The sequence below is a fragment of the Aotus nancymaae genome, unplaced genomic scaffold (genome assembly GCF_030222135.1).
Source record: "Aotus nancymaae isolate 86718 unplaced genomic scaffold, 86718_ANA_hifiasm-v0.15.2.pri h1tg000053l, whole genome shotgun sequence".
In the NCBI taxonomy this organism is placed as follows: Eukaryota; Metazoa; Chordata; class Mammalia; order Primates; family Aotidae; genus Aotus; species Aotus nancymaae.
In genome coordinates, this window is record NW_026988467.1 from 25,744,140 (window position 1) to 25,768,642 (window position 24,503).

Sequence of the window (24,503 nt, forward strand, 5' to 3'; positions counted from 1 at the left end):
AGTTTCACGCTTCCATAGGCCAGAATTGCTGAGCAGCTTAATAATTTTGAACATGCTGTTATATTAGACAAGGCAAGTAAAGCCTCTCCAAATCACTGACTTTTACTATGTTCAAAAGTGCTTTACAGTCACTAAGAATCTATAATAGATAATATAATGCAGCTGCTTTTTCCTTTCTTAGATAGAATGTTCATTAGGAAAACTATACTATTCTTTTTTCAGAGACAATTTTTCTTTTAAGGCAAATACAAAACCAACTCAACTATTTTCTACTTTGGTTTATCTCTAGATGGATCCCAAATAATAATAACAAAAGTTCCCTCCTCAATTGGTCAAGATCAGTCCCGAGTCTGCTCTGTCCACAGCATCACCTATTTTGGCATCATGTGAGAAGCCTGACGCCATGCAGAGACGGAGGAGGGATATTCGGCCTGGGCACGATGGAATGGCCTCCATTCCCCTTTGAGTCACGCTCTGGCTCAGCACTGTTCAATAACCAGGGCTGATCTTATGTGATCTTAGAAGGACACCACCAAATCCTGAGGATTAAACAAATCACAGGAAAATACCAACTGTTTTCCTCAAAATGGTTAAGGGTTACAACTACTGGGCAAAGGGGGTGGTCTCAGAATGCAACACCCTAAGTTCTGCAGGTCAACTGAAATAGAAAGCCCAGTGGCTACAGATGGTAAGTGATGCTTCTGTCAGACGTACATGGCAATACATTCTCCCAGTCTCAAAGATCACCCTGTTTCAAGGCTCATACGTAGAACTTATCCTGACCTTTCAGTGACAATCTGTTCAGTAGAGGCAGGATAATTTAAAAATAAAAATTAATGTTCAGACAGATGAATCTTTCTTTGCAAGCTGAGACTGAAGCAAGGTGTAGCTTGCCAATAAAACTTCCTTGAGTTACAGGGACGACTGGTAATGTTACAGAAAAATCCCTATAAGCCTTCCCTAATATTTACTTCTAAAAAGTTCTAACAAGTGGGTCACTTAGTAACTCTATTTTGGGGGTATCCAAACCATTTATTAAATTAGCTGACTTGAGATTAAATTTGTTTTACAGAGAAATTTTGGCTACTATTCTTTGAAAAAAGTTATTTGAAACATTTTAATATCTAAGTTCAGTTCAAGGATCAAATCAGGCACCAGTCACTTCTCTCTGCCACTGACATGCTGAGTGGGTTTGGAAGATTAAAACAAACATCTTCCCATACAACAAACCATACCTGATAGGGACTCTTGTTCTGAAAATAAAGCAAAGAGCAGATTAGTGTGGTTGTTTCTACCAAATCTGCTTTACTTGAAGAATGATTTAATGTCATTCAGTAAGCAGAGTGAGTAAGACAGAAATAAATTAAGATGGGAAGACTAGATAATAAAAATAAAATATTACCTAACCTCGACTAAACGATCTCTCTATATTAAGCAATGTTACTGTATTTAATAGTATCCTTCAGCTAAGTACTATTATTCCTGTTTTACAAATGAAGAAACCAAGCACAGAGTATTAAATAACTTGCATAAAAAAACCTGGCTGAGCTGGCATTCAAACCTGTGGCTTGACACCAGGGCTGAAACTCCCCAACTATTAAGACTGAAGAAGCAAGAACTGGCCTGGGTTCTAGTCCTGGTTCTGCTATAAACTCTGAACAGCATATTTAAATCATTTTATTTCTCTGTGTCTTGGTTTTTTTGTGAAATTTGAAGGTATATGGCATATCTCTAAAGCTTCTACTAACATCAAAACTATGATAGGTTAAATGTTAAAATTAGTGTTCTTTTGGTTTAACAATGGAGACGGAGGTCTCAATGTTATTCAGGCTGGACTTGAACTCCTGGGATCAAGGGATCCTTTGGCTCCAGTCTCCCAAGTACCTGGGATTACAGGCACATGCCACTGTGCTGGGCTTCAAAAATGGAAAATTTAAACTCTAAAATTTGACACACCTGGACTAGGATGGTACCACCAAACACCAACAGATGAAAAGGGATAAATTTAATTTTTATCATCTGAAATACCTTTTACGTATGGATTTCAATTTTAGTTTATTTATATACTTTAACTGTTCCTGAATTAAATTCTAGTGCCTTCAACAAAGTAAAGCTCTTCCTGGTAACTGACACTAGAACCTTTTAAAGCCAATCTTAACATTCCCTTTGTGCTTTGCAGCAAATAACGTGAAACAAATCTCTTTTCTCAGAAAGCAATCTCCTTTTGAATCCTCTGTCAGAGTAAAAAGGAAAAGAAAATACACACATGCGTGTATACACACTATTTTATCTATGCATGTGTATACACATATGTATATATGTATCTCTGGTGTGACTTGTGAATAAGCCTCACAAAACAACCCAAGAGATAAATTTCTCTAATTCTAATAGGAGACATCCTTTCTCTTTTCTGCTCTATTAAAAACAAAGAACATCTTTCAATAATTCATAGGATGCAGAAATTCAGGAGAAAGAATCTAAGACAAATGTAAAAAAACCCTCCACAGCAGAGACTGATGAAAACACAAAGAGCCCTGCAATATGCCTCCTCTTACGCTTTCAATGCACACCTTTCACTCTTTCTCCCTTATGCATATGAAAGGATAAAAAGCATGGCCTCACTATTCAATATACAACACATTTCAAGTAAGAAAAGAAACTCCTTTCTTCAATGTTTCTCCGCAACAGATTTGAGTATTCTGAATCTGAAAATCCAAAATCTGAAATGCTCTAAAATCTGAAACTTACTGAGTGGCAACAGGATGCTCAAATTTGCTCACCAGAACATTTTGGATTTTCGGTTTAGGAATCCTCAACCATTAAGTATAATACAAACATTCCCAAATCCAAAAAACATCCTGAAATACAAAATTTGATCCCAAGCACTGTGTTGTCTTTACCAAAACTATTTTCCTCTGGTCACATTCAATCCTGACAAACCTAGTCAAAAGAATGAGGGGAAGTTGTTGTCATTTTCCCTCTAATAAAGGCAGGCACCATGATTCTTACCAAGTACAGACAGGTATCTGGATATCACAAACAAAAGCCACATTGAATTACATGGGCTGCTCTAAACTTTACTCCATTCCTAATCCCATTGCCAATGTGCTCATCTTCCTCATTCAACAGCTGGTGTACTGCTCAGTTTATCAATCAGAATTCGGAAAAGGTAGAACTGGAATGACATATTTTTAAAACTAAAGTACTCTAAGACTTCAACTTTAGAAATGTTAACCACATTTCTTCACGCGAGAATTATCATCTGAGTTTTTATCCTTGATAAATATGCTTTCTCTGATCCTAATAGCCTGTATTAATGGTCCCAAACACCACCAAGTCTTCCCTTTTCTGTTATGTTCTACTGAAGAGGATTTATCTCAACCCTTTTCAGAACGGCTTAGGGTCACTTCTGTCTTCCAAACATCTTCACTGAACAGGGAGACTAAGTCCTGTCTGCAAACTGATGCCCATGACTTGCTCTGGAAACAGGCTGATCAATGGCTAACTGGGCAAGGCATGACTAAGGGGGTGCTCAATACCAGAAACTGCTAGGGAGTGGGTATGAGGAGCAGGGGAAAGCAAGCCTCCATGCGTGTGACCGCGGTCACCCACCAACACTGCTTACCGAGGGGCATGCCTTGGATGGTCTCTCTATAAGAAAATATGCCCCTTTCCACGGTGGATCTCTGCTCACCTTTGTCCTAAAACTGTGCCACATGCTTTTCTTTGTATGTGGACATGACAGTCCTCAGCCAACCATCAGCAGGATGTGAGTTTTGTTTTCACAATGTGGTGAGCCATTCCCACATTCACTCATTTTCCTTGTAAGAACCGAACCTCTCCATGGCTGGTCAGGATTAGGGATGTTGCTGTAGCCAAGGAAAAATTTTCATCTGTTGAAGTTAACCCATGGGGTGGCTTGAACCCTCAATCTAGAGTCAGTAGCACTGTGTACTTTAAGGGCAAAGCCCTTAAATCTACCCTGAAAGAAATGGCATTCAGTGAATAGGAATCAAACAGCTTTCTTTCAAAGCACTCAGTGATGTCCTATGTTTCAGCCAACCTGGTCTTGTGAGGTAAAAAGTTAGGACACACTGATAGGACAGTACTAAAAAACGGTAATTCTTGCTGTCTGCATAAAGTGCTTGGCAAACTGTAGAAAGACACTTCTGCAACCAACTCTAGTGCTCAGATGAGGCCAACTCAGAGAAAAGCTAGTGAATGAGAACAGTGTAACTGCCTCGATTCCAAAGGTCTGCAACATTCCAGGGAACCAGCGATCAGGCCCTCACAGAAGAATTAACCAATGTCACATTTACTGCTCAGGATCAGTGATTATGGTTGCAATTTGACTTTCCCAGCAACAGAGGGTTGTTTACAACCCACAACTAAAAGCTGCTACATGAAATGGGTTCCTGAGATCCTTTCCTTTCTTGAGACAGGAAGGAGGCTGCTCTGGGTATTGTGGCCTCTCTTTCTTTAGTCTCAGAGGAGGGAGGGCCATCAAGGCCACCCGGAGGAGGTGGATGACTTACCCGTGCTCACTGAGTGGCAGAGCTGGGGTGCGACTTCAGGGCTCACCATTACCCAGTCTGGGGCTCTTTTCACGTCGGCAAACTGGCAGTTCCCGCACACCAAGAGCTCTCTGATTAGAGCTAGTGTGGATTCCTGGTCTGCAAACGTTGGCCACAGCTCAGTCTGCACTTGATCTTTCCCCACCTTCAAAGAAGAAAACCTACCTCATGATTTCTCTCTTCCGGATCCCTTGACCATCTAATTTGCTCCCAACACCTTTATAATCACTTCTGACTACTGCTTATTGGTTACCCACTAGGTCTATCGCCAAAATTCTGCAGTTTTCTCATTTGCTGTCTACCATTTGGATTTACATAATTCTAGGCTAGAGCTATTTTTACTTAGTCAACTTGTCTTTTGCATTGTATCAGGGAAAGTCAGCTGCTAAATCATTTTTTGTTTAGAGGTCTATAATGACTCCTAAGTATCTTTGTGTCACTCTCTAAACTTGGAACACCTTGACTATACAAGTTGAATTGATCAATCTTCTTTCACATGCTTGAGAATCACCTCTTTCATGAAGCCTGAGAAAGCTGCCTATTCCAATTATTTTAGGACTTTCTTTAGCTCTATCACTTTTATTCAATTTTGTTTTACATGCCTATGTTGTGTAGCTTTTTAAGCCTTGTTTTTGCCTTTGTGCTTAATTTCTCATTTGATTATGAGCTCTTTACTAAGAACAAGAAAGGCTAATATATGTTGGCTATTTAGCACAGTGCCTGGCACAGTAAATAATTTATCCATAATGTTTCATTCATTCGTTTATTAAATGTGAAGAATGTATTATTCTTCTTCCCATTTTACAATGAGAAATTGAAGCTTGCGAGGCTAAGCAACTTGCTCATTGTCAAGGAGCTCTTGAGTGGAGGAGCTAGATTTGAACCCAGACCCACGACTCTAAAAACACCAGCTCTAAACCACAAGGTTCCACTGCCTTTTTTCTTTATTTTAAAACATAGTCTCGGTCTGTTGCCCAGGCTAGAGTGCAGTGGCGCGATCTCAGCTCACTGCAACCTTCAACTCTGGTCTCAAGTGATTCTCGTACCTAAGCCTCCAGAGTGGCTGGGACTACAGGTCTGCATTATCACGCCTGGCTAATTTTTTTTTTTTTTTTAAAGGAGAGACAGAGCTTCACCATGTTGCCCAGGGTGGTCTTGAACTCCTGAACTCAGGTAATCCACCTGCCTCAGCCTCCTAAAGTGCTAGAATTATAAGTGTGAGCCACCATGCCTGGCCTTCTACTCCATTTTAAAGGCAGATGCTTCTCTCCTGGTCCTGTGTAGCTGCTGCTTGATTTAATGATACTCTAACCTCAGATAAGTCAGGCTATAGTGAAGGTTTTTGATATAATGGGGTAAAGTCTCCAGAGAAAAAAGAAATTGACCTTGGGGCAGGGTGAAGCACCTCTAAGTTGGGGGTATGTGACAACCAGGTTACTTTCACTCGTCTTTTGGTTCCCATTAGCCAGTGTCAGCCATCTGGTCCTTCCGAAAACATGTGTGGGTTCAGAACATAACAGACTAGAAGAATAGAGGAAAAATAAGATTATTCTGTGCAATCCCCATTCTGGAGGTCCCATATCAACCCCTGGAGTCTGTCTTTGGTTCTAAGGCTCAGCAAAAATCAGACTTGCATAAAGATGAAGAGTTGGACCTAGACGTGGTGGATGTGAATGAATATTGGCAATATTATGTATTTAGGAATTTATTTAATTAGTTTTGCAAGGAATGGTGACTGGAACCAAAAAAATACAAGCGTGAATGGTAAGGGGGAAATGGGCCAGAAATCAAAGAATACTACAAAGTTTACAGGCTTTCAACTATACAAGCAGCAACCAGAAAAGTACTATGCAGATGATAAACATCTAAGAGCTGATTTAATTTTCAACTATAAACTATTATTAACATGATTACTCCAGCCCACTAGGCCTCTTCTTCAAATTTCTTTGCAATAGTAACTACTTCTATTTTTGAATGTTTTACTATGTATAAAGCATTATGCTAAGTGCTTTATACACATAATACCCATTTAATTTTCACAACTCTGAGGTTTACTGTCATCCGACAGGCCAAGAAACTAACTTAGAGCAGTTGAGTAACTTGACAAGGCTACCCCAAACACCTGGGATTTCTCAAACCCAGGTAACCTAAAACCTGCATTCTACCATCACGTCCTAACTGCCTTCTATACACCAATGAAAAGAGGTGGTCCATAAAACCAGAGTTGGAGAAACACAAGTTCTTGCACAGAAAATCAGTTTCATCAAATTATGTGCTGTAGTGTGAAAAGACAAATGCCCATAGGAACATAAGCATCTTATGAGAAATAGTAAATGGCAAGAAAATACCATTTCTGCATCTGATGTGTGCTAATACCAGTAAATTGTGAACATTTATTCTCTATAAGTAGAACTAAACCTATACGCTATCAAAATTTTAACACTAGTCTAGAAAAATAGAAAAAGGTAACAAATCATTAAGAAACTTGTATTTTGGCAATGAGAACACAAACATATCAGTGGGAAAATTAAACTCATGATCCTTTCTCATAAAGTAAACCAATGGTTGGAAAAAGCCTCTAATGATGAAATAACAAACTCAAGCCCATGGTACTGAGTCCACATTGCAGATAACCGCTCATCTCTAACAGAATATATATTCATATAGTGGGGTGAGGAAAATAGAACAATCATTATCCTAAAAACCTAACAGTAAAACTAAATCCCCCCAGAATGGGAGGTAGAGAGGAATCTGTATCAAATATGAATTTAGTCTTACTTTGTAACTGCTCTATGAGCCTACTGGCCAACTTTGTTTCAACTATCCAAAACTTTCAAAAATGAACTAAGTCAGCTAAGGTATTTCACTTTTACACTACAAATAGTGCGTGGATCAAACTATCATTACCCAATCCAATCATAACTAAACTTACTCTTTTGATATATTAAAGTCAACATGGCTTTCCTCAAAGGGAGGGCAGATACAATCATCTGTGTCCATTTCAATTTTCTGACACTTATCAACACTAAAGATAAATGAAAAATAAAAGGTTTCAAAAAAAGGGGGATCAACTATTCCCTGATGACACACTAAAAGTTCATGAAGATTCAACCACAATTAAAAATGATTTCAAAAAATTTGAGAGATGAAAGTCACATTGCCAATTTAGAATTAAACTCTTGGGATTTAAAACAGAATTACCGTATTTGTTATTCCTACTTAATGAAATAAAGGTTTACACTCTGCAGACACCACTACCTGATTCCACACCAAAGCTACAAACAAAACCAGTACATACTTACCTCTTCAACAATACAATGAGCAGGTTGTCAGGTGTTAAAGCTTCATAAAGATGATGCCTCCTGGATCATTTTGGCTGTATGAGGCACCATGTCCCTCATAATCGCCCCTGGTCCCTGGGCTGGAGTCAGTTTCTTCATTTTCATTTTTGGTTAAAGATGCCACTCCCTATGCTTTTATTAATATGCCACTAATTGAATATTTTAATAAATTTTTCAAATTCTTTTAAAATGGATGAATCAATAGCTTCATTTCAATTACATGAAACCTTTTCAAATCCATGCTCTGGTCTGTGGTTCCTGACTCCCTTGCCTGAGCATCCTGCTCTGCCCTCTTCATTCCTGAAGGCTGAATTCAACCTCCCTCTTTCAGACTTCCTCTTCTCTGTAGGTCTTGGAGGTCTTTGTTTATGAAGGTCCCCTTTCTGGCATAAAAGCCTAAATCCATGGTTGGGGACCTGGGAGAAATAATAGCAAGTGCCTTTCAAGTGCTTCTTCAGGCATTAAATTTTGGAGTTCAGAAATCTTTTGCCCGGGAGACTTTCATCTCAACAAACAGGAAAGTCAGATAAAACATTTCCTCAAACTATGAGCATACGAATTCAGAGCATAATCTAATCCCTTGCCTTCAGAATACTCGAAGACCAGATGGCCCAAGGAATGACAATACGGCTGAGACATTTATTGGTACAAATCCTCCCTCAATCAACCACGATAAAGCTGATATCATCTTACAGCTTTTCAAAGAGTAGCCCGAAGAGGAGAATCAATAAGTCTCCAGCTAAGGACAACATCATAAAAAGTACCATCTGTCTCACTTTTGGCAGTAACTTGTCAGTTTGCTGGAAGCCTCTACAGAGACTAAAGGCTGAACAGGCCAGGAAACCTGAACTACCCTCTCACCCTTGGAAGCAAGTCCCTAAAGGACAGGACTAAAGGAAATAGCATCAGGGAAGCTTTGACAGCCAATGCCCATGGTATATCTGATACGTGAATTTTAAAAATCTTCTATTTCCAGACTTGCAAATAACTCACTGTGTAACCTTGGGCCAGTCACCTTATCACCCCATGCCTCTTTTTCCCCATCAGAACAAACTAGGGACAACACTTGTTTATAAAGCGCTTTGACATACTCAGTTGAAAAATAAACCATACAAATGCATTAATATTTTCAAAAGTTTTAAGATTTCAGTGTTAGCTTACATATTTATAAATATCACCTCAACGGTATTCTCTCAGATGCCTGAAGCACCTTTCTTCTGAGGAGCTCAAAGTACAATTTGGGGTTCTGGGTACCTAGAAGAATCAAAAAAATCCTAGAAACCTGCACCATATTTTATTACCCAGTCTATATCCTGTGCCTATCTTTTAAGAAAGGACAAATACTTCTCATGGCCCTTTAATTCATATATTTCAATGAGAAAGGGAGAAACAAAATAGTATATTAAACTGAACAATAGGAGTTTAAAATTACTCGGTCAAATAATTACAAATGATGTTTATTCATACCACAAACTCAAGGAACCAAGAACCAAGGAGTGGAGGTCTTGAACCAGGGCAATTTATGCTAGTAACATTTGGTCAAAAATCTCAATATAGTATCATCTCTTGGCATTGATTTTTCAAAATGACAGAAAAAAATTAAATTCCCCAATGTCTTGGGGGGAAAAAAGTAATACATTTTTTTTGGGAGGATAGGTTGACTTCAACAAGTGACTTTTGGTAAAAAAAGAAAAAAAAGAAAAAAATCACATTTGCAAGTTATATTACTAATAAAACAATGATAGAATGCTACTTAATTCATAGTCCTATTTCTCATTATTATTCATTAAAAAAAGTTCCTGATTATTTTTCACTCGGTAAATTAGCATGTTATTTTCTATTTTTGAGACAGAGTCTCACTCTGTCACCCAGGCTGGAGTGCAATGGCGTGATCTCAGCTCACTGCAACCTCCACCTCCCGGGTTCAAGCGATTCTCCTGCCTCAGCCTCCCTAGTAGCTTGGATTGCAGAAGCCCGCCACCATGCCTAGCTAATTTTTCTAATTTTAAGAGAGACGGGTTTCACCATGTTGGTTAGGCTGGTCTCGAACTCCTGACCTCAGGTGATCCACCAGCCTTGGCCTCCTAAAACACTGGGATTATAGGCATGAGCCACGGTGCCCAGCCAGCAACCATTTTAAACAACAGGGGTGCTCCATGCTGGTGAGGTGGCCATCACATGAACATGCTCATACCCTGCTGGTGTTAAGTGTAACTGGTATAGCTTTTCTGGAAAGTTATTTGGTTTTATGCACTGAGAGACTTGAATATGTTCACTCTTACTGTGACACATGAATTTTATTTTATGGATGTACTAAGACATAATAAAAACACAAAGTTTTATGCACATAATAACCATTACAGGGTTACTTATAATAGCAAGAATTAGGAGACCAAAAAAAAGGGAGACAATTTAAGAGGATGGTTGGGCAAATCATGATATGGCCATACAATGGATTTTATCAAGCCATTATAATGATGGTAATAAGAAAGATTTAAATGTAATAGAAAAAATTACAAGACAAATTAAGTAAAAAAAGTGGGACACAAATTTGCACATAAGGCCTCACCTGTCTTAAAAGGACTGTTAATACTTCTTTTTCACTTTATGCTTTCAAAATATCTAAATGATCTATAATTAATGTACATTTATTCTCTAATGAATCAAAAAAAATTTTTTTAAGTTCTTCTTTTTTTTTTGAGATGGAGCCTCACTCTGTTGCCCAGGATGGAGTGCAATGGTGCAATCTTGGCTCACTGCAACCTCTGCCTCCCAGGTTCTAGCGATTCTCCTGTCTCAGTCTCCTGAGTAGCTGGGATTACAGCATGCACCACCACACCCAGCTAATTTTTGTATTTTTAGTAGAGACGGGGTTTCACCATGCTGGTCTACAACTCCTGAACTCAAGTGCTCAGTCTACCTCAGCTTCTCAAAGTGCTTGGGATTACAGGTGTGAGCCACCACACCTGGTCCAAAAAGTTCTTGAATTTGTTATGCTTGATAGGCTCAATAGATGGGAGTTAAAGGTTGACAAATGACTTCCTCATATATAATTCTGAACATTTTTTTTTTTTTGAGACGGGGTCTTGTTCTGTTGCCCAGGCCAAAGTGCAGTGGCAAGTTCTTGGCTCACTGCAACCTCCACCTCCTGGGTTCAAGCTATTCTTGTGTTTCAGCCTCCTGAGTGGCTGGGATTATAGGCGCCCACCACCACACCTGGCTAATTTTTGTGTTTTTAGTAGAGACAGGGTTGTGTCATGTTGGTCAGGTTTACCTCAAACTCCTGACCTCAGGTGATCCACCTGCCTCGGCCTCCCAAAGTGTTGGGATTACAGGTGTGAGCCACTGCGCCTGGCCCAATTCTAAACATTGTAATTAGAAAAAATTAGTTAAAAAAATTATAATAAAGGGCACTGTTTAGAAAAATAGGAACTCTTGGCTGGGCATGGTGGCTCACGGCTGTAATTCCAGCACTTTGAGAGGCTGAGGAGGGCAGATCACCTGAGGTCAGGAATTCGAGACCAGTGTGGCCAACATGGTGAAACCCTGTCTCTACTAAAAATACAAAAATTAGCTGGGTGTGGTGCTGGGTGCCTGTAATCCCAGCTACTCAGGAGGCTGAGGCAGAAGAATCGCTTGAACCTGGGAGGCAGAGGTTGTAGTGAGCCAAGATCACGCCACTGTACTGCAGCCTAGGAGACAGATTGAGACTCCATCTCAAAAAAAAAAAAAAAAAAAAGTGAAGAAAAATAGCAATTCTTAAACATGGCAGGTAGAAACATAAATATTATTTATCTGTGGAGTAATGGAAACTAATAGCAGCAAAGGCATTAAAACGTGTATATGCTTTCACTCCCAAAGTTTACTTGCAGGAATCTGCCCTAAGGTAAAAAGAAATATATACAAAAATTCATATAAAGGATATTCACCAGTATTCTATATGTATAAAATAGTACAAAAACAAGGATAATCTAAATGTCTTGCAACATGGTGCTAATTATGTGCATTAAATAACATGTATGTAGGAATACTATGTAGCTATTAGGAATCAGGTTGTAGGAGAATACTTAATGACAAAGGAAAAGGATCAGGCTGTCAAGGTGAAACAGGCAAATTATAAAATAACTTATGTTGGTCGGGCACGGTGGTTGATGCCTGTAATCCCAGCAGTATGCGACGCTGAGGCAGGAGGATCACGAGGTCAGGAGATCAAAGACTATCCTGACTAACACCGTGAAACCCCATCTCTACTAAGAATACAAAAATATCAGCCAGGTGTGGTGGCATGTGCTTGTAGTCCCAGCTACTCAGGAGTCTGAGGCAGGAGAATCACTTCACCTGGGTGGCAGAGGTTGCAGTGAGCCGAGATCACACCACTACACTCCAACCTGGTGACAGAGCGAGACTCCGTCTCTAAACAAAACACAACAACAAAAAAACCTTATAGCATGATGCCAAGTTTGAAAAAAAAAAAAAAAGAGCGGGGAGAGGCAGAAGAAAAGAGAGAGACTGTGCAGGGGGTGGGCTTTTTAGTTTAAAAAAAAAAAAAAAAAAAAGAAAAGAGAGAGAAAAAGTTTATGTGCACACATTCCCGTACCTGTATGTGAAAAAAAACAAAACTAAAAAATCTAAAATGCAAAGAGTATCATCTTTGAATTTTTTTTGGTCCTTCTCCATATTAAAAATTATAATAGGCGGCTGGGCGTGGTAGCTCATGCCTGTAATCCCAGCACTTTACAAGGCCGAGCTGAGTGGATCACCCGAGGTCAGGAATTCAAAACCAGCCTGGTCAATATGGTGAAACCATAGCTCCACTAAAAATACAAAAATTAGCCGGGCACAGTGGCAGGTGCCTGTAATCCTAGCTACTCGGGAGGCTGAGGCAGGAGAAATCATTTGTACCTGCAAGGTGAGCCATGATGGCACCACTGCACTCCAGCCTGGGGTGGGGGGTAGGAGGGAGAGGGAAAGGAAGGGGCGGGGAGAGGGAGAGACTGACTCTCCGTCTCAAAAAAAAATTAAAATAAATGTAAAATTTTTCCAATCAGAAATAAGTATATGCTATTTTGAAAATTAAGAGTGGGTCTTTAATTTTAACTACACATAAACAGAGTTGTTCAAATACGATTTTAAACAAAATTTGTTTTAATCTCTTCTTAGATAATACCAAAATTAATCCAGAACCAAATGTCTTCCTTTTCTTAACATAGACTCTAATGCTTTATACATGCTGGTGCAGATAAAATGCTATTTCTGAAGCTGTCAGAGGGCTTAAAAACAAAAAGGTGGTAGGGTCCCTAAAGGGAAAGTGTTCGCTTTTTCTTTGTCATCCATTAGTTACAGCATTATCATAAAACTGATAAAGCACTCATCTGCCACTTGGTGGTGGGTGAAGGTAATCTCTCTCATGATTAAGAATACAGTAACGATGAATGACAGAGACTTGGGAGAAGCCTTGCGAGAGTTAAAAACTAAAAAGAAAAAAAACACTGTAACAGCTCAACTAACCAGAAACCAGCAACCTGAAGCATTAAACTATACACTTCCTAATCTGTCAAGAATTCAAGAATTCAAGAGTCAAAAGAGAAAAATCTCTATGTAGGTGCTGGGGTTGGCAGAGATTCTTCTCAGTATCTAAGGCTTAATAATGCCCTCCAGTGATCAGGGACACACATAACAACGACCTGCCTCACTCGAAGAGTCTTGAACTCCACATTAAAAAAATTATCGTGCATTAAACAAGGGCAAAAACAAAAATCTTCTGGTAATAATTAGATAGCATGATTAAACAGACCATAATACCCCCTGAAAATTCAAGCTAGTCATGATTTCACTGTTTTTTATTTTTTTTTTTTGAGTTGGAGTTTCGTTCGTTACCCAGGCTGGAGTGCAATGGCGCCATCTCGGCTCACCGCAACCTCCGCCTCCTGGGTTCAAGCAACTCTCCTGCCTCAGCCTCCCGAGTAGCTGGGACTACAGGTGCACGCCACCATGCCCAGCTAATTTTTTTTTGTATTTTTAGTAGAGACGGGGTTTCACCATGTTGACCAGGATGGTCTCGATCTCTTGACCTCGTGATCCACCCACCTCGGCCTCCCAAAGTGCTGGGATTACAGGCGTGAGACACCGCGCCTGGCCGTTTTCACTGTTATATGAAATACAGGTTCTGAAGTTTAAATACAAGTTTCCTTGAGAGTTTTAATTCATGACTTTAACCAACTAAAAATTAAACTATAAATCTCAATTATTTGGGCTTTTATCCTTCCAGCTACTAAGCAGGCAAAATAATGTTAGTACGTGGCAAGTTTTATTCATTAACTAAAATATGGAAAAGCTAAGATACAAAGATCAGACTAAAACCACAAGATTTTGTGGCAAAACAGCAACTAGTGTACTCAAAAATCTTTCACATTTTACATGAAGTGGCTTATTATAAAAAGAAAATCCATATACAATCAAAGCCAGCAAGTTACCATAGAGCTGAAAGGCTATAAACAGGTGCTGCTAATAATATTGCTGCTTCCTTGACATACATAGGATTCCTGCCCCTCCTCGCTTCCCTGCAGTGATTCTTGATAAAGTTTATATGGCAGGTAGAAACGTAGGGGACACTAAAGAGATCTGGAATGGTCTATATGATCCTGGGAGATCTTCATCATATTTGTGGTCTCAAACCATCTCTCAGAAAGTTCTCTAAAATAGTGGCAATCTGCATTAGGGCTGCCTGGTATAATGTCAGGCAATGAATTCCTGCTTATATACCTCTTCTCCAAATCCTATCAGGGTCCATGGAATCCTTTCTTGGACACTAAATCTCCTTTGAAGAACTCATTTGTTTCCTTATTTGGTCATATTCCTATTATAAAAGCTTTTTTTTTTTTTTTTTGAGACAGAGTCTTGCTCTGTTGCCCACCTTGGAGTGCAGTGGTGCAATCCCGGCTCACTGCAACCTCCACCTCCCAGGTTCAAGCAGTTCTCCTGCCTTAGCCTCCTCCGGAGTAGGTGGGATTACAGGTGCCCACCACCATGCCAGCTAAGTTTTGTATTTTTAGTAGAGATGGGGTTTCACCATGTTGGCCAGGGTGGTCTCAAACTCCTGACTTCAAACAATCCACCCACCTCAGCCTCCGAAAGTGTTGGGATTACAGGAGTGAGCCACCGTGACTGGTCTATACACTAGCATTTTATGCCTTAATTCTAAACTTTACTTGCAACCCTTCAGCCTAACATATCTACTGATACATCTCACTTCTACAACGCTGAACTCCAGCAATTCTTCAAAGACCTATCCAAAGCATCCAAAATCTGCTTTTGAATTTCAATTACTAACAATCACAATCTAGATATGTTCAAACATGCTTCTCAGTAGGGAGATCCACTACCCTTCTGTTTGGAGACTATAAACTTAGATATATAGCTAAGTTATGCTTTTTCCTTTGTACTCACTCCTTCCTTTCAGACTCTCCTGCCTTTTTGCCATATAGGCAATTTTTGCTTGAAATATATTTTTACCATTGGTCTTCTTCCCAGAAGTCGTTTACCTCTGTAATGATTCCTCATTACAGCCTTGACTTTCAATGCATTTCATGCATACGAAGGTTTAGCAGTATAACTGTAAGAATGAACAGTTCCTTAAAAAACCAGCCAGGTGGCAGGGCGCAGTGGCTCATGCCTGTAATCCTAGCACTTTGGGAGGCTGAGGTGGGTGGATCACCTGAGGTCAGGAGTTTAAGACCAGCCTGGCCATCATGGTGAAACCCCATCTTAAAAAAAAAAATAAAAATAATTAAAAAAACCCCAAAAACACCCAGGTTAGACGGGCGTGGTAGCTCTATAATCTCAGCACTTTGGGAAGCTGAGTTGGGTGGATCACCTGAGGTCAAGAGTTTGAGACCAGCCTGGCTAAAATGGCAAGATCCCCCCCACCCCCGCCCATCTCTACTAAAAATACAAAAAAATTAGCCAGGAGTGGTGGCGGGCACCTGTAATCCCAGCTATTCAGGAGGCAAAACTGGAGAATCGCTTGAACCCAGAAGGTGGAGGTTGCAGTGAGCTGAGACTGTGCCACTGCATTCCAGCCTGGGTGACAAGAGATAAACTCCATCCAAAACCACCACCACCACCACAAAAAACACCCAGGTATTTAGGGTCCTGAAAGGCTCTTTATTCTTATCACTCCATTTCCTGGGTTGCTCACTTCTTCCTTCCAGAGCCTTTGAACTCCTAGTCATTGATTTTGAATTTTTAGTGTAAAATCTTAACAGTGATTGTTTCTGGTTTATGTTGTTAAATTTCTAGATCCTTCATAAGGCTCAATCCATGTTAGATTGTTTATTATTTCTCATAATTGCTTCTTATCAGGCCACGTCTTCAACGCAATTATAAAAAAATGTATTTTTCCCTATTCATCAAAAAGCAAAAAAAGTCATCATTGTGTTTTATTTTATTAGAGACGGGGGTCTTGCTATTACCCAGACTGGAGTACAGTGGCACAATCACAGCTAACTGCAGCCTTAAAATCTTAGGCTCAAGTGATACTCCTGCCTCAGCCTCTGAAGTACCTAGGACTATAGGCAAGTGCCATCACGCAGTGGCTAATCAAAAAATTTTTAGAGAGATGGGGTCAGGCTGGTCTCAAACTTCTGGCCTGAAGTAATCCTCACACCTTGGCTAAATACCTAAATTTCTTCACTTCAAGCTCTAGTTAATCTATTCTTCAAAGCCCATTTCAACACATCTTTTCAAGCAAATCATTTCAAGTTTTACTAGTTAAGAGTTTAAAGTGAAAGCAAACATTTCTTAATTCAAAGTGCACATGTCATAATGCTTAATTTATTCAAGAGCAGAACTGTTTTGTGCCTCCTTCCCCAATTCATTTAGCACAGTGATGGACACTTTGTTGATGGGTTATCAATACATTTGGTTGATCAATCAGTTTCCCATTTACAGTCTTGTCATTTCCTGCAAACTATCACCTGAGTAACCTTAGAAAACAGACCTCACCAAACATGCTTTATGTTATCAAACACCAACAATCGAAGATGTTTCCTCATGAATTATGATGAAATCCCTCTGATTATAGCTGCCACTTACCGCCTAAGCCAAACGCTTTATATTTATTATCTCTAATCTTCCTTTTCTACATGAATGAGTAAACAGGTTCAGAGACGTGACTTGTCCATAGATAGGGGTGGAATCAGGATCTGACTTAGGCCTATAACTGGCTTCAACACCCACACTTTGCCCACAAAAGTTATTCTGTTAATTTCGTTGGGCTCCGAAAAAAATTCAAGTTTTAACTTTCACATATATAATATGCATACAATAACAATTACTCCCCAATTTAACATATCCTTAAGAACTGAACGTTCTACTGTATAAGAGTAGTAATTTTCTAAGCTTTTTACTGTAAAAGAAATCAGTACTTTACTAAAGCTGTCGTCAGAAAGAAGGCGATTCTTATAGTAGCTACCAATTCTTCTCAAATGTGAAACTCAGGTAACTTCCAAAATGTTTCAGGAGTCATTTGCTAGTACATGACACTAGGGAGTAAACTGTAGCTATATTAGACCTGTTGCAAAGTAGAGGGATTTTTTTAAAGCCAAGAGTTCTCAAACACACAAGGTTTGGTGCCCGAAAATGTTCCCCCCAGTCATTTTAATTTTATATCCATGCCTTCCAAGCCCTACCTAACATTTCCTGGTTCCCAGTTTTCCCCGTTGAGTATTTTTTCCAGGCCTGATTGCTCATCTGTTTTCTCTGAAACCTGTAGCTCATGCTGGGCCTATTTTTGCCGAAGTAGATTAAGACTACAAAGAACAGATCATACGCTGGGGGAGGAAGTTAACAATGTCGTCTCCGTCTGCGTTAACCAGACGCAGACACTAGCCAGGGTGGCCACTATTCTAACAAATTCTACAACGGCAAAGCAATTTTTCTCCAAGTCGGAGAACGGAAACCACAGCGTGGAAACGCTGCACGGAGTCTTAAAGATAAGGAGTTAAGACTTTACTCTTGGAGAGGAAACGCTGAAGGCTTTCAGCACGGCAAGACGATACTTTCGAAACTGTCACTAGACTACTCAAACTGGAGTCTCCCGCCCAAAAGAGTGTGGCACATGGCTAAAAAGGGCCTCCCTCCAGCGCTCCTGTTCCCGGGAAAGACGCAATGTGACTGTCTAATCCATGAGACTGGGCAAGAGGTGAAAGGGAGCAGGAAATCCTGTTTATTTCCAGTAGTCTTCAGAGCGGGAAAGGTTGGTCTCTACCCAGAGACAAACCAGGCCCCAGTCCCGGGCCTAGGAAGGGAAAACCCAGGTCTCCCGAGCGCCCTGGAGGTGTGCCCTCCCGCCCGGAGCCCCAGCCCCACTCGGGCTTTCCTTCTCCCCGTCCCACTCAGGGCCTCACCACAGCTCCCATTATGCCTCTAGCACCCCCACCCGCGCAGGCGCAGTGGGAACCGGGGCCTACCCGCGCCCCCGAGGCGCCGCCACTATGGCGGAACCTGGTCAGGCCGGTAGCCGCTCCGCGCGGACCAGGCGTCCCTCCACCGTCCCCGCGGCCTCCCAACCAGCGCTGGGACCTGTCCCCGCCCGGCCGGCCCCTCTTCCGCCCTCCTCACCCGTTCTTCAGATCCACCTCCAGGATCTTCCCGTAGCCCTTAAAGAAGCGCTCCACATCGCGCTCCCGGGCCTGGTAGCTCAGGCGGCCGATATACACCCGCGGCATCCCGGCAACGGCGGTGGTGGCTGGCCCCGGCCCCAGCCCCCCTTAGGCGGCGGCGGGCAAAGCGAGAACGCGGCGGCAGCGACGGCAGCGGCAATGGGCGGGCGGCGGGACGGACGCAGCCGAACCCCGGCGACGTACGCAAGCACGCAGCTCGCGAGCGCGCGCCTCCGCTTCTCCCGCCCTTCCCCTAGGCGGAGGGTAACCGGAGGGAGCGCGCGTTCGCTTCCCGCCCAGGGAGGGCTAGGGGAGGAGCTTGTCCGGGGGCGCGCCGACGTGGGGCGGGGCAAGGTGATCGACGAGAGGCGATGCGGCACGTCCTCGCGCTAGCTCGCCGAAGAGGCGCCTGCACCGCTTTCCGCAGCTCGCAGGCTTTGCTCCTCCCCCGGAAGTGTCCGCACCTCCCAGGGCCCAGCGAGCGAGCGTTCTTGCTTTTGTCCTTTGAACCGGGTGTGGTTTGGACTTCGGAGCCGGAGCTTTGGAATCAAACCTGGCTTCCAAACGACTGTGTACCCGTGACCTTGGGCTCGTTACGCGCGATGTCTTCTCCTTTATCTTTTCTGTAAAAGGGGGAGAGTAGTTCCTACCTTCCAGAGTTGTCTTGAGAATTATATGAGAATACGTACATAAAGCACTTCGTAGTTTTGTTATATCAAATGCCCAATAAATGAGACCAGTATTATTTTTAAGAGAGGACACTTTGCTTAAATAGAAGCAGTGTGAGAAGCGAAGGCTTGAGCTTTGGAGCTAGACTAGGTATGACACGGAATAAAGTACTTGACCACAATCCAACCTATTTTTTTTTTTTTTTGCATACCTTCCCATGGCAATCCAACCTATTTTCTAACCTGCAAAATTAGAATAATTTATATCCATCTCAATGGTTTACACAGGTCACTAAATGGAATAGTGTATGTGAAAGTACTTGGAACAGTGTCTGAAACATGGTAGGTGCTGAAATATTGGTTCCCTTCTCACTAACTCCATGTACCTAGAACCACAAAGGGTTTTCTTTCTTTGCTTTTGTTTTTTGAGTATTTTGAAAAGATAACTCAAGGTTCAAATGACATACAGTGAAAAGTCTTCGCTGTCCACCAGCCACTTAGTTTCTCTTCCCAGAGGCAGTTTCTGATATGTCCTTTAGGTTAGTTTACCCTTATAAAGTAAATAGTAGGATACTATACATACAGTTCTGCACAAAACCTATTTTGAAAATCATTTCATAAGAGTACAAAAATACTATTTTTATGGCTCCTACCATTTCATACACAGTAATTTATTTAGCCAGTGCCCTAGTGAAGGACATTAAAATAAGTTCCAATCTTTTGTTATTACACTGTTGCAGTGAGTAACTTTGCATATATATAAACATATGTGTGTGTGTATATATAGCATCTATTCCTAGAAGTAGGCAATTTGGGTCAGAGTTTTGATGGTTATTGCTCAATTCCCCTTAAGTGCCTGTTTCATCATATCCTAATCACACTGTGTTATCAAACTTTTTGATCTTTGCCAATCTGAGAGGTGAAGAATGTTATCTCCAGGTGGTTTAATTTGCAACTACCTTATTTTGCAGAAATATGAGTCTCTCTTCATATGTTTGAGACATATTTTCCTTTCTGTGTGTCTGTACCCTTCCCTCATTTTTCTTATTCATAGGTGCTCACTATATATATTTGGAAAATCAGCTCTTTGTCAAATGAGTTGCAAATATTTTTTCCGTTTGTTTGACTTTTGACTTTGCCAAGAGTGTTTTTTTGTTTATTTTGAGATGGAGTCTTGCTCTGTCGCCTGGGCTGGAGTGCAATGGCATGATCTTGGCTCACGGCAAACTCTGCTTCCAGGGTTAAAGCAATTCTCCTGCCTCAGCCTCCCAAGTAGCTGGGATTACAAGCATGTGCCACCACACTTGGCTTATTTTTTTGTATTTTTAGTGGAGACTGGGTTTCACCATGCTGGTCTCGAACACCTGACCTCAGGTGATCTACCTGCCTCAGCCTCCCAAAGTGCTGGGATTACAGGTGTGAGCCACCGTGCCCAGCCTATTCTACTTTTTTAGAGATGTAGTCTCATTATGTTTCCCTGTCTGGTCTTAAACTACTGGGCTCAGGCCGGGCACCGTGGCTCACACCTGTAATCCCAGCACTTTGGGAGGCTGAGGCAGGCGATCACCTGAGGCCAGGAGTTTGAGACTAGCCTGGCCAACATGGTGAAACCCAATCTCTACTAAAAATACAAAAAATTAGCCAGGTATAGTGGTGCACACCTGTAATCCCAGCTACTCCAGAGGCTGAGGAAGGAGAATGGCTTGAACCCAGGAGGTGGAGGCTGCAGTGAGCCGAGATAGCGCCATTGCACTCCAGCCTGGGTAACAAGAGTGAAACTCCATCTCAGAAAACAAACAACTGGGCTCAAGCAATCCTCCCTTCCCCAACTCCAGTGTTGAGATTACAGGCGTGAGCCACTGCACCTGGCCTCCTATTTGTTATTTTATTTCTAAAATTTAATCTAATTTTATTTTTTGAGACACCTGGCTATAATCTTTTAATTCATTTGGAATTCAGTAAGGTGTGAGGAACATAACATTCTTAAGAACTAACAATTGGCTGGGCATGGTGGCTCATGCCTATTACAGGAGATCGAGACCATCCTGGCCAACATGGTGAAACCCCGTCTATACTAAAAAATACGAAAATTAGCTGGGCGTGGTGGCGTGCACCTGTAGTCCCAGCTACTCAGGAGGCTGAGGCAGGAGAACTGCTTGAACCCAGGAGGCAGAGATTGCAGTGAGCTAAGATTGTGCCACTGCATTCCAGCCTGGCACCTGGGGACAGAGCAAGACTCTGTCTCAAAAAAAAAAAAATTAGCCAGGCATGGTGGTGCATATCGAGATCGTGCCATTGCATTCCAGCCTGGGCAACAAAAGCAAAACTCTGTCTCAAAAAAAAAAAAAAAAAAAAAAAAAAAAAAAAAAAGAACTAGTAATCTGGCCAGGGCAACATGGCAAAACCCTATCTCTTTTTTGTTTTTTTTTTTGAGACAGAGTTTCGCTGTTGTTACCCAGGCTGGAGTGCAATGGCGCGATCTCGGCTCACCGCAACCTCCGCCTCCTGGGTTCAAGCAATTCTCCTGCCTCAGCCTCCTGAGTAGCTGGGACTACAGGCGTGCGCCACCACGCCCAGCTAATTTTTGTATTTTTAGTAGAGACGGGGTTTCACCTTGTTGACGAAGATGGTCTCGATCTCTTGACCTCGTGATCCACCCGCCTCGGCCTCCCAAAGTGCTGGGATTATAGGTGTGAGCCACTGTGCCCGGTCAACCCTATCTCTTAAAAAAGAAATTAGCCAGGCATGGCAGTGCATGCCTGTATTCCCAGCTACTTGGGAGGCTGAGGTGGGGGGATCTCCTGAGCCTGGGGAGACTGAGGCACAGTGAGCTGTGATCATGCTACTGCACTCAAGCCTGGGTGACAGAGACCTGATCTCACACACACACACACACACACACACACACACACACGCGAGCAACAGAAAACCACCAAAACAAAAATCCTAGCACTAAGCTTGGTTTGTTTTTTTCCCCTGGATTGTTATATTAACCTATTGTACAGATGGGAAAGAGAGCCCTCCAGAGGGGAAATGCCTGTCCCTATAATCTGCTCTTCCTTTCCCAATGCAAGTGGCACCACCATCACCAAGGTGCCAAAGTTCAACCTTCAGCTACCCCATTCAGTCTGTCCTTCTGATTATTCCTTCCTTCTAAATATTCACAAATTCATCCCTACTTTCCATTCCCACCTCCTAAATGAGTTCAGGCCTCATCAGACTGTTCAGTCAGGGCTTTTATCTGTGCTACTGCCTCTGCCTGGAATACTGGCTCCTTCTCATTCAGGCCTCAGGCCTTCCTCATCCACCTCATCTCAAGTGCTGCCTGTGGTATTTCACAACACTTACTACACAGTCTGTAATTACTTTATTTATTTACTCGTGCATGGTCTTTCTCCACCACTGGAATGTAAGCTCGAAGGTATTGGGGCCATGTTTTTTCTTTCCTGCTCTATCCCTAGCACCTAACAACAGTGCCTTTCACAGAGTGTTTAAAATATTTATTGAATGAATACATAAATAATCTCTTACCTGGACTACTTCAATACCCTCCTGCTTCTGCCTTTTTCTCATGCCTCCCCATGAGACACAGACTCAGGGAAATTTGAACTCTCTTACAGTTGACATGTCAATAACAAAATCAAGGAGTCTTGAGAAGAGGGGGACTTCCAAGGCCACCTGTGGGGCCAAAAGAATTGGGACTGCCTGGTGTAGTGACCAGACATGGTCAGGGGACCTGGCTTCTAGTGTCAGCTCTGCTGCCTGCTGTGTGATCTAGAACAACTCACTTTACGTCTCTCAGACGCTGCTGCTTCTGTAAAGTGGTGACATTAACATATCAATGACACGGGAAAGTTGTAAGAAGCTCTTTCTTCTCTTTCAGAAGGTGCCAGTGTCTCCTTTCCACTTACCTTTCAGCTAGCCCTGCTGTCTTCCCAGGAACGTTCCTGCCTTCCGATGAGAGCAGATGCTGTACCAGGACTGAGCCTTCTCTTCTCCACCATTTCCAGCTGCTCTGGTTTGGTCTAGTGCTCTATTCAGGGCATGGTGCCTGACAATAAGCATGGGGTTGGAGGGTGTTCTGAGAGTTTCCATGCACAAGGACAGCAATGCCCGGCACACACAGGTTAATAATGCAAGAGCTTCTTCACTTGCTTGCTTGCTTCCTTCCTTCCTCTCTCCCTCCCTCCCCTCCCTTTCCCTCCCTCCCGCCTCTTTTTCCTTCCTTCCTTCCTTCCTTCGCTTCTTTCCCTTCCGTCTCTCTCTTTTTTTCTTGACACTGAGTCTCATTCTGTTGCCCAGGCTAGAGTGCAGTGGTGTGATCTCGGCTCACTGCAACCTCCAACTTCTGGGTTCAAGTGATTCTTGTGCCTCAGTCTCCAGAGTAGCTGGGACTATGGGTGTGAGCCACCATACCTTTTTTTTTTTTTTTTTTGTATTTTTAGTAGAGATAAGGTTTCACCATGTTGGCCAGGCTGGTCTTGAACTCCTGACCTCAAGGTGATCTGCCCACCTCAGCCTCCCAAAGTACTGGGATTATGGGAGTCAGCCACCGCACCCGGCTGCAAGAGCTTTTTTCTTCTGAGCTTCAGTCTTCCCCTGAGGAAAGTGAGCATAATTATCTCATCTCCCAAGATAGAATATATTTATCAATGTGTATGTATATATATATTCTCTGCCTCCTAGGTTCAAGCGATTCTCCTGCCTTAGCCTCCCAAGTAGCTGGGACTATAGGCTCATGCCACCAGGCTAAGCTAATATATATATATATATATATATATATACTTTTTTTTTTTTTTTTTTTGAGACGGAGTTTCACTCGTTACCCAGGCTGGAGTGCAATGACACGATCTCGGCTCACCACAACCTCCACCTCCTGGGTTCAGGCAATTCTCCTGCCTCAGCCTCCTAAGTAGCTGGGATTATAGGCACGCGCCACCATGCCCAACTAATTTTTTGTATTTTTAGTAGAGACGGGGTTTCACCATGTTGACCAGGATGGTCTCGATCTCTTGACCTCGTGATCCACCCACCTCGGCCTCCCAAAGTGCTGGGATTACAGGCGTGAGCCACCGCGCCCGGCCCTTTATTTTTTTTTTGAGACATAGTTTTGCTCTTGTTGCCCAGGCTATAGTGCAATGGCGCGATCTCAGCTCACTGCAACCTCTGCGTCCTGGGTTCAAACGATTCTCCTGCCTCAGCCTCCCAAGTAGCTGGGACTATAGGCGCATACCACCACACCCAGGTAACTTTTGTATT

General features: G+C 42.1%; 2 protein-coding genes across 2 annotated transcripts in view; both read right to left on the bottom strand.

Annotated features, from left to right (window-relative positions):
* Positions 1–18,790, bottom strand: part of SRSF4 (serine and arginine rich splicing factor 4) — a 34,774-nt gene extending 15,984 nt beyond the window's left edge. The window contains exon 1 of the mRNA XM_012439910.2: positions 18,536–18,790. Coding sequence (XP_012295333.1) covers positions 18,536–18,642 — 107 coding nt within the window. The 5' untranslated portion in view covers positions 18,643–18,790. The remainder of the gene's footprint in view (positions 1–18,535) is intronic.
* A 134-nt stretch (positions 18,791–18,924) lies between these two features.
* The window catches only part of MECR (mitochondrial trans-2-enoyl-CoA reductase), a 52,961-nt gene continuing 47,382 nt past the window's right edge, over positions 18,925–24,503 (bottom strand). Inside the window, exons 11-12 of the transcript XR_010337762.1 lie at positions 23,156–23,843; positions 18,925–19,199 (exon numbers count right to left, since the gene is read on the bottom strand). The gene's annotated coding sequence lies outside the window, so the exon portion shown is untranslated. The remainder of the gene's footprint in view (positions 19,200–23,155; positions 23,844–24,503) is intronic.